We start from the raw sequence: 9,441 nt of genomic DNA, 5'->3' as shown, positions 1-9,441 counted from the left end.
AATCAGCGGGCTGGCCGCGCAGGTCGGGTGGCTGCAGGGAAGTGCTTCCGCCTGTACACAGCCTGGGCCTATCAGCATGAGCTGGAGGAGACCACGGTTCCTGAGATCCAGAGGACGAGCCTGGGCAACGTTGTGCTGCTGCTCAAGAGCTTAGGTGATGGGCCACCCGAGTCCTCCCAATGGGGCCGCCTGAGCCCTCCCGACGGGGCTGCCTCAGTCCTCCTGATGGGGCCGCCCGAGTCCTCCCGACAGGGCCGCCTCAATCCTCCCGACGGGGCCGCCTGAGCCCTCCTGATGGGGCCGGCCGAGTCCTCTCCCACCGGGGCACTGGTGTTTGTAGGGCTCTCCTCCACTCTTCACTCCTTTCCCCAGGCATCCATGACCTCATGCACTTCGACTTCCTAGACCCTCCACCGTATGAGACCCTGCTGTTGGCTTTGGAACAGCTTTATGCACTTGGAGCCCTCAACCACCTTGGAGAACTCACCACGGTGAGGAGATAGTGTGGGCTGGGATAGGGTAAAGAAAAGTCTGATGGCTCCAGGGACCCCTCGGTGGTGGCGCCAAGGGCTCCTGTAGTGGTGGAAGGAACTGGAGGGAAAACTGGCCTCAGCTTTCCCTTTCTTTTTCAGTCTGGTCGAAAGATGGCAGAGTTGCCTGTGGATCCCATGCTGTCTAAAATGATCTTGGCCTCTGAGAAGTAAGTCTTTCACCCACCCAGACCCTGGCACAAACTGGCCATGCCTCCTCAGTCCCAAGTGTCACCTCTCTCTTCTTTTCTCTTCTTCGTGGTATTTATATATAAATATTGTTTAAGAAGTCTTGCCAGGCGGTGGTGGCGCACGCCTTTAATCCCAGCACTCGGGAGGCAGAGCCAGGTGGATCTCTGTGAGTTCGAGGCCAGCCTGGTCTACAGAGTGAGATCCAGGACAGGCACCAAAGCTACACAGGGAAACCCTGTCTCAAAAACCAAAAAAAAAAAAAAACAAAAAACAAGTCTTACCAACCCTTTTGAGGCCCTAAAGGGTCTGTGGATCACGGTCCTGTCCTCAATGTGATGGTCAGTGGGCACAGGTACAACAGCCCAGGGCCAGTCACTGTAGCAGAGGCAGGTGGGTTCCTGAGTTCAAGGCCAGCTGGTCTGCACTGGGAGTTCCAGGCCAGGGAGACCTGCATAATGAGACCCTCCTTCATAAAACAAACTTATTAATAAAATAAAACCCAGGACTGTGAATGGAAGTTCTGTCTGTGGTCGGTGCTGGGAGGACTGTGGCTTTTGGAACAGGATGTTAAGATAGGTCTGTGTGGGACCACCTATAAAAGATTTCTGGCGTGGGGAGATGACCCACAGGTTAAATGCACCAACTGCGCTTGCAGAGGACCTGAGTTTAATTCCCAAAACCCACATGGTGGCTCCTAACCATCTTTAACTTCAGTTCTGACTTCCACAGGCATGTGGCACACAGACATACATGCAGACAAAAAATTTTATACTTATAAAATAAATAAATCTTAAAAAAAAAAAGATGCTCCTTTGCTATGTTTGAGATCAGAAATCTCAGCAGGCGGTGGTGGCACACACCTTTAATTCCAGTGTTTGGGAAGCAGAGCCAGGCAGATCTCTGTGAGTTCGAGGCCAGCCTGGTCTACAAAGTGAGATCCAGGACAGCCAGGGCTACACAGAGAAACCCTGTCTTGGAAAAAAAGGAAAAGAGAGAAGAGAGAGCTCAGAGACTCTGTGTGTCCCTGTTTGTTCTTTGATGTCCTGGTCTGACCTTGCCTCTTGCTGCCCTGCCCAGGTACAGCTGTTCAGAAGAGATCCTGACAGTGGCCGCTATGCTGTCCGTCAACAACTCCATCTTCTACCGGCCCAAGGACAAGGTCGTCCATGCCGACAACGCTCGTGTCAACTTCTTCCTCCCTGGTGGAGACCACCTGGTTCTGCTGAATGTGTACACACAGGTCACTGGGCAAGTGGGAATTTGGGAGATGGGGGATGCTTCTGTCCTGATGTGTACTTAAGGCCTTTGTCTTCACAGTGGGCTGAGAGTGGTTACTCTTCTCAGTGGTGCTATGAGAACTTCGTACAGTTCAGATCCATGCGCCGAGCCCGGGATGTGCGAGAGCAGCTGGAGGGGCTCTCGGAGCGTGTGGAGGTTGGCTTGACCTCCTGCCAAGGGGACTACATCCGTGTGCGCAAGGTCAGGGCTTCGTTGTCAGTGTTTTGTTTTGTCTTTCTTTTTCCTAGTCTCTTCTTTCTTTTCAAGACAGGGTTTCTCTGTGTAGCCTGGCTGTCCTGGAACTTACTCTGTAGACCAGGCTGACCTTGAACTCAGAGGTTTGCCTGCCTCTGCCTCCCGAGCGCTGGAATTAAAGGTGTGTGCACCACCTGGAATCCTGTTGTTTTTGTCTTTCATGTATGGTGTAAGTATATGTGTAAGTCAGTGGACAGCCTGCAGGAGTCACTGTGTTATAAGACAAAACTTTTCCTGGGCAGACACGTCTCTTACCACAGAGAGGGAGCCCACAACAGACCAGAGTCTAACCTGGTGAACCAGTGAGTTCTGTTGGGTTACTCATAGGAAGATGAGTGAGGGATTACTGGGTTACCAGGAGCAGAAATGACTGAAAGACAGCTGAGTCACCCAAGCCCACCCCAGCATGGTGACAGTTCACAGACTGGGAACCTGGAGCGCACTGCACAGCCTGCAGGCGGCTCAGCAGGGTAGAAAGTGTCCTTTCCGGGTGGCTCAGTTGGTCTAACCTCTTAGGTAGCTCTGTTGGTTTCTGTTTCTTCCATGCAGCTGGTCAGATCTCAGGAGTCTTCTTTGCAGCTTTGTGTCTGAGAGGGACACAGTGTTTATTGATCACTCTGGCAGGAAGGAGCCTAGTGAATCTGGTCAGATTTTGGGACTTCCTCGAGCTATTTTGAGTTGTTTAAAGAGCTTCTCTGCAGGGTGGTATGTTTCAGTCTCAGAGGAAACTGTTAAACAGCATACTTCTTTCCTCAACCAAATCACCATACCACTCTGAGGGCACACAGCTTCCTGCCAAAGCTTTCTTCCCTGCGTGTTTACTGAAGCCCATTCTTCCCTAGATAGCATGTGTTGGTGGGTTCTTCACGGATTCCTCCCTTTTCAAGTTCTCCAGAAGCCTGAGCTCAGAGGCGGTAAGTGGAAGGCCTGCAAATGGTACCTGACCTTATTTTCTTGCCTGCTCCTTAGGCCATCACTTCGGGTTATTTTTACCACACGGCAAGGCTGACTCGGAGCGGCTACCGCACAGTGAAACAGCAGCAGACAGTGTTTATTCACCCCAACTCCTCTCTCTTTGAACAGCAGCCACGCTGGTTGCTCTACCATGAACTTGTCTTGACCACAAAGGAATTCATGAGACAGGTAAGGGGCTATTGCTTGCTCAGATGAGGGGAGACAGTATCTTAAGCTCAACTCCTATTTCTGGGACTGGCATTGAAACAAGAAGGCCTGTTAGTTTAATGTAGGATCAGATGTAATCAAGTTTAATGTATGCTTGGGATGTAGCTCAGTGGTACAGTCCTTGGCACCATTACAAAGAAATACAAAAGATCTTTTCCTGCAACTGTTAGTGCTTTCCAAGATCTGAGAATTCAATTCAGGTCATTTCATTCAATAAATATTTGAAGCTGTGCCTGATGGCCTAGGTCTGTAGTCCCTGGTCCTCAAGATGAGGCAGAAGGATAATACATTCAAGGTCTGCCTACATAATGAGACCCTTTCCTAAAATAAAAATGTGGGGTTGGAGATGGCTCAGTGGTTTAGAGCACTCATTATTCTTGCAGAGGACCCAGGTTCAGTTCCCAGCACCCATAGAGCAAGCAGCTCACAGTTAACTGCCTGTACTCCAGTTCCAGGGGGCCATCCATCACCCCCTCTGGCCTCTGCAGGCACTGCATTCATGCACATACTTACACACCTACACACATATAATCAAAAGCAATAAACAGAACTAGAGAGATGGCTCTTCTAGAGGACCTAGGTTCAATTCCCAGCACCCACATGGTGGCTCACAACTGCCTCTAACTCCAGTTCCAGGGGATCTGACACCCTCTTCTGGCCTTTCGGGCACCAGGTATGCATGTAATATACAAACCTATGTGCAGGAAAAATACCCATACACATAAAGATTTTTTTTTTTTTTTTTTTTTTTGAGACAGGGTTTCTCTGTGTAGCTTTGCGCCTTTCCTGGGACTCACTTGGTAGTCCAGGCTGGCCTCGAACTCACAGAGATCCGCCTGGCTCTGCCTCCCGAGTGCTGGGATTAAAGGCGTGCGCCACCACCGCCCGGCCATAAAGATTTTTTTAAAATGTGGACAAAATAGCGGGAGTGCTGAGGATATCTCAGTGACAGTCTTCTGTAGTAAGCATGAGACCCTTGGTTCATATCCAGATCAATAAAATGTGTACTAAGTGCTGGGGCCACAGAGACACCTGAAGCAGATGAAGTCTGCCCTGAGGGACAGGCTCTTCTCTGGGCTCACTTACCTGCCTCCTTGAGCATGTCAGGGTGTGTCTGCCCTGTTAGCATGAAACACAGCCAGGTGCCTTTTCCTTGCCCTCAATCAAAGGGAAAAGAGAAGCCTTTTTTTTCACCACACAATTAAGATTCTGGTTTGGAAGTAAAGGAACCCTGTTGGTCTCTGCTCCCTCTTATAGGTGTTGGAGATTGAAAGCAGCTGGCTTTTGGAGGTGGCCCCCCACTACTATAAGGCCAAGGAACTAGAAGATCCTCACGCCAAGAAAATGCCCAAAAAAGTAGGCAAGACACGAGAGGAGCTGGGCTAGAGGACGACCAACAGACTGGACCACACAGCTTCCTTTTCTTTCCATACTTTATTTAATATCTAGTAAATAAAATTATTTTTGGAATGAAGTGTGTGGTAACTTTGGGACCCAGAGAAAGTGACATGAAACTCTGCCTCCTTGTTGCTTAAACTTTATTATTTACAAATTAAATTACACAGCAGCTTTACACAGCATGAGATGGGAAGAAGGAAGGAGAGTGGAGGGGAGGTGGCCAGCTCTGGACATCCTTGTCCACCTTCACCTCCTCTTGTGCGTAGCAGAGTCTTCAGTGATGCCTTCACTGAAGTGTGGGTCAGGCCTTGGAACACACGTGTAAGCTGGGCTCTGGTTCTGACAGCCCCAGGGCCACCAGGGCTCCCACTAGCAGCTTTTTCACAGGCGTCGAGGGTGAGTGTGAAGGCGTCAGCTGCAGAGACAAGTTAATGGAGGCAGGGGAGGAACAGACACGTTCTACCCTGCACCCCACCCCACCCAGACCCAACACTCACCTTGTCCAGGTGATGGCGACAAATGAGGCCACTGGAATTCAGGTAGAAGGTAGAATAGGCATCGAAGGTCCTGGAGAGGGGAGAAGCTTAGGAGGGAGGTGAGGCATCCCAGGGATCACAGACACTCCACTGTGCCCAGCCACCTAGGAACTCAAGACTCTAGTGCTCAGGTTGGACTCAGCAGTTAAATCAGAGTGCCTTCTACAGAAGACCTGAGATCATCCCACTGTGCTGAAAAGTCGGTGGACCACTAGTTGTTCTAGTGTGTGTGGGTGGGTGAGTGTGTGCCACAGCAGAAGACAGTCGGGGAGCTGGTCCTCTCCTCCCATTGTGTGGTTACCAGGCATTGAACTACGGTTGTCAGGCCTGGAGGCAAGCACCTTTACTTACCACTGAAACATCTCACTGGCCCAGAAATCATTCATTTAAAAGCTGAAGTACAATGGTAGAGGCCAAGCCTAATAATTTGGGGTAATGTACCAGCCAGAAACTTAACCACGTACTTCACCTAGGGTTGTAAAACTAAATTTAGGGTGCAGTATTTTTATTCATTTGGCCTTTAATTCCTGGCCCTCCAGGAAGCAGGAGTGTTTTGCTCAGTAACTAAGTACTTATCACTTGTCAGGTCCAAGTAGCATAGGGTGAAAACTGAAATTTGGGGATTTTTTTTTTTCTTCTTCCAAGACAGTCTGTCCTGGAACTCGCTTTGGAGACCAGGCTGGCCTCAAACTCAGAGATCCACCTGTCTCTACCTCCCTAGTGCTGGGATTAAAGGTGTTTGTTACCATGGCTGGGCAGGGATTTCTTTGTTTTTTTTTTTTTTTTTTGTTTTGTTTTTTGAGATAGAGCCTCTCTGTGTAACAGCTCTGGCTGTCCTGGAACTTGCTTTGTAGACCAGGATGGCCTCGAACTCAGAGATCCAATTGCCTCTGCCTCTCCTTCTACAGGAGAGATCTGATTTTCACACACTGTCTTCTGAACCTTCACTTACATGCTACGATATGTACTACCACATGCACACAAACACAAATAAATACAATTTTTTAAAAATTAAAAAAAAAAACTAAGCTGGGCGGTGGATATGCCTTTAATCCCAGCACTTGGGAGGCAGAGGCAGGCAGATCTCTGAGTTCAAGGCCAGCCTGGTCCACATGAGCGAGTTCCAGGACAGCCAGGACTGTTGTATAGGGAAGCCTTGTCTTTAGAAAACAAAAACAGAAATAACAACAAAAAAAAAAACAATAAAATAAAATCTCTACCCTCAGGAAATCTACAGCCAAATCAGGGTAAGTCAAGGGCTGCTGGGAGACAGGATCACCAACTTCCAAGACAGCAGCAATATTAGGGAAGCCATTGTCGTTCCTGCCCCTCTTACCGGTAAAGCTCCTCTTTGTCACGCCTGTAGAAACGCAGGAAGAGCATGTGTATGGGAAGACCTACTAGACGCCAGCGGGCTTGCAGGGTCCAGTTCTCAGGGTGGCGGGTCAGCTGTAGAACCTCCAACTGAAACTGTGCAAAATAGTTCCAAGCCAGGAAGCGGCAAAGAGTCAGGGACATAACGTACCATGTCCGGCCCCTATGAGAATCAAAGGGAGGGGACATCAGGACTGCAGGACTAGAAAGCCAAGCTGGCTTCTGTTGAAGGAGCAGGGAGTGGTCGCAAGAGGCAGCCTAGAACCTCTGAGACAAGGCTCAGCACTGGGTCCTCCTCTCCCTCCCTCGCCCCACCTCTCACTTGGTACGGATGTTCAGGATCTCATTGATGAATTCCACATCCATTGAATACAGAGTGTAGTCATGGGAGCGAAGGAAGAGGGTAGGAAGCTGGGTAGAAGAAGACGGCATCAACTCAGTGGGAAGAAAAGACTCCGTTTCAGGATATATGTACTTTATTTTTGAGACAAGGTGTGTAGCCCAATCTGGCCTTGAACTCAGAATCCTCTTCCCTCAACCTCCTATCTAACTTCTACTCCCACCCACAACTAAAAGGTCATCTCCAACTTAACTGTCCTTCATTCAGAGGGACATCCATTCCCTAGGGAGACACTTCACAGCACAGCTCGAGGCCTGCCTCATGCTGCCAAGAATTCAGTTGACTAGCTTGTCTCCATAGTCTTCCCCACTACACACGCTTACCTCCTGCCTCAGTCTCTCATACATGACAGCCAGGTGCTCCTCCATACTCTGATCTCTTGATGGGGTGGCAGGGGAAGGGTGGGAAGCTCCAGGAGCTTGGAAAGGTATCAAAGCCCCAGGATAGGGGCAAGGGGGCCCCTCAAAAAGGCTCCTAAGCCCATCCAGACAACCATTGTGCAGCTCAGGTCCTGGTCCCTCCTCCCGCTTTCCTAGAGGAAGAGCCACCCACAATGAGTTGAGAGCCTGGACCTGAGAGACAGGTAGTGGGAGAGCCTGAGGAGGAGGAGGAGGATGTGGGGGTGTAAGAGACCAGAGAAGAGGAAACGATGGAGAAGTGGGTGGAGTGGAGTGGGGCCAGGTGGGTGGGAACGGCAGAGTCCGAGGAGAAAGCTGGTCCTAGAGAGAGAGAACAGAAAGAAAAAAGTCAGATGTCTAAGCTAGGCATGGTGGTACTAGGGAGGCAGAGAGAGGCAGGACTGCCCACTGAGTTCCAGGCCAGCCAGGACTACACAGTGAGACCTAGTTTCAAAAACAAAACAAAAAATCAGCTGTCTAATGCTTCATCCCAGATGGGCTGTTAACAAGGTTCAAATCCTGCCTGCTCCTCTGGCAGAAGAGAGAACCAGAGGAAGGAGGGATGGAGTCACCACTGTCTCCAGACACGAGGAAAGGGTGTCAGGGGAGAAGAGTACCAGTGACACCTTCCCCGACTTTAGAAAAAGCATCTTTGCATTTACAGCCCCTCACGATGTGGAGCCAGTTTTACATCTCTGACTCCAAGAATTGTAAGAATATGTTTTATGAACAATTGAAGACCGGTTTACTGTATGATGGATGAAGTGATGTGACCTATAACATGTTCATGATTCTGAAACAGAGCTGTGCAGGGCAAAGGACATCCAGGTGAAAGGTATGAATTTTGAGTTCCGACTCTATCGGAACCTCAGGACTTTTTCCCTACGCCTCAGTTTCCTGGAAATGGAGAACAGTTAGGCCTCAGGGACTTATAATGAGGGCTATACAGGGTGATGAATGTAGATTAAACGTCAGCATCCATAAAGTAGGACATAAATGGAAACTATTATCATTCTGGGCCCCACTGAACGACATAACCCCGGCCGACTGCTGAACGTGAACTCCTCCGGCCACTAACAGTTACTGCAAGGAGGGCAGGTCACCCTGGGTCAGGGCTGATTCCAGGTCCCTTGGCTCCCAGGGCCGGGGGACCCGGGTGCCTGGCCTTGCCCTCCGGGAGCCTTCCCGCCGGGGGCGTGGCAGTGCGGCGGCCCGCACCCCGGAGCCCGGACCGGTCCACGGGCAGCCTTGCAGCCTGGAGCGCCCTGCAGGTGCAGCGCAGGCCCGCAGTTCCGGCCTCCCCGCCCTGCCCTTCAAATCACCTCCGGGCGCAGGTAACGGCGGAGGCTGGGGCGCGCAGCTGCACCTCACCGGGGACCCGGTGCCCCGGGCCCCGCCAGCCCGCGCCAACCCCGCGCCCCCTAACGCGCGCCGCGCCGGCGTGGGAAGGGGCTGCGGGGCCACTGCGCCTGCGCCGCCCCGCCCCTCGCCCGCTCTGAGGAGGGTCTCCGCCCGCCCCCCGCCGCCCGCCGCCGCCTCACCTGGGGTCGAGCCTGGTAGGCGCGCAGGCAGGGTCCGAGGCGCCGGGCGGCCCCCCGGCTCGGGCGGTACATGGTGTTCTTGGGGTGAGAGGGTGCCTCCCGCGTCCCGTCTCCTCACTGGGCAGCGCGCCCCGGGGCCGGCTTCGTGAAGGGAGAGGAGGGAGGGGGGCCGGGGCCGAGGGAGGGAAACGGAGACACCGTGCGCCTGCGCAGTGTGGGCCCGCCGCCGCCGCGGTGCCGCTGCGCGGGTGTGCGCCTGCGCTTGGCGGGCCGAGGAGCGCCCGCGCAGCCTCTGATCAGGCCTAGCAAAGTCTTGAAATGGTAGAGCTGAATGTGGTTTAATGAGCATGGGGGTGG

General features: G+C 51.9%; 2 protein-coding genes across 2 annotated transcripts in view; one reads left to right on the top strand and one right to left on the bottom strand.

The window, feature by feature from the left end:
* Dhx16 (DEAH-box helicase 16) overlaps positions 1 to 4,911 on the top strand; it is a 13,542-nt gene extending 8,631 nt beyond the window's left edge. Inside the window, exons 14-20 of the mRNA XM_052744114.1 lie at positions 1 to 154; positions 373 to 491; positions 633 to 700; positions 1,800 to 1,962; positions 2,040 to 2,201; positions 3,225 to 3,398; positions 4,695 to 4,911. The exon at positions 1 to 154 is cut by the window's left edge and continues 9 nt beyond it. Coding sequence (XP_052600074.1) covers positions 1 to 154; positions 373 to 491; positions 633 to 700; positions 1,800 to 1,962; positions 2,040 to 2,201; positions 3,225 to 3,398; positions 4,695 to 4,823 — 969 coding nt within the window. The 3' untranslated portion in view covers positions 4,824 to 4,911. The remainder of the gene's footprint in view (positions 155 to 372; positions 492 to 632; positions 701 to 1,799; positions 1,963 to 2,039; positions 2,202 to 3,224; positions 3,399 to 4,694) is intronic.
* Positions 4,912 to 4,957: 46 nt separating this feature from the next.
* CUNH6orf136 (chromosome unknown C6orf136 homolog) lies at positions 4,958 to 9,279 on the bottom strand. Its single transcript, XM_052744122.1, has 6 exons — positions 9,085 to 9,279; positions 7,469 to 7,864; positions 7,068 to 7,156; positions 6,708 to 6,908; positions 5,333 to 5,402; positions 4,958 to 5,250 (listed from the first exon to the last, which is right to left on the bottom strand). Exons 1-6 carry the CDS (start codon positions 9,154 to 9,156, stop codon positions 5,137 to 5,139), a joined length of 942 nt encoding a protein of 313 aa, XP_052600082.1. The 5' UTR covers positions 9,157 to 9,279; the 3' UTR covers positions 4,958 to 5,136.
* Positions 9,280 to 9,441: the final 162 nt, after the last annotated feature.

The sequence above is a fragment of the Peromyscus californicus genome, unplaced genomic scaffold, assembly GCF_007827085.1.
Source record: "Peromyscus californicus insignis strain IS unplaced genomic scaffold, ASM782708v3 Scaffold_19__1_contigs__length_69161282, whole genome shotgun sequence".
In the NCBI taxonomy this organism is placed as follows: Eukaryota; Metazoa; Chordata; class Mammalia; order Rodentia; family Cricetidae; genus Peromyscus; species Peromyscus californicus.
The sequence above is the reverse complement of the archived record's forward strand: the minus strand, read 5'-3'. Positions and strand labels throughout refer to the sequence as shown.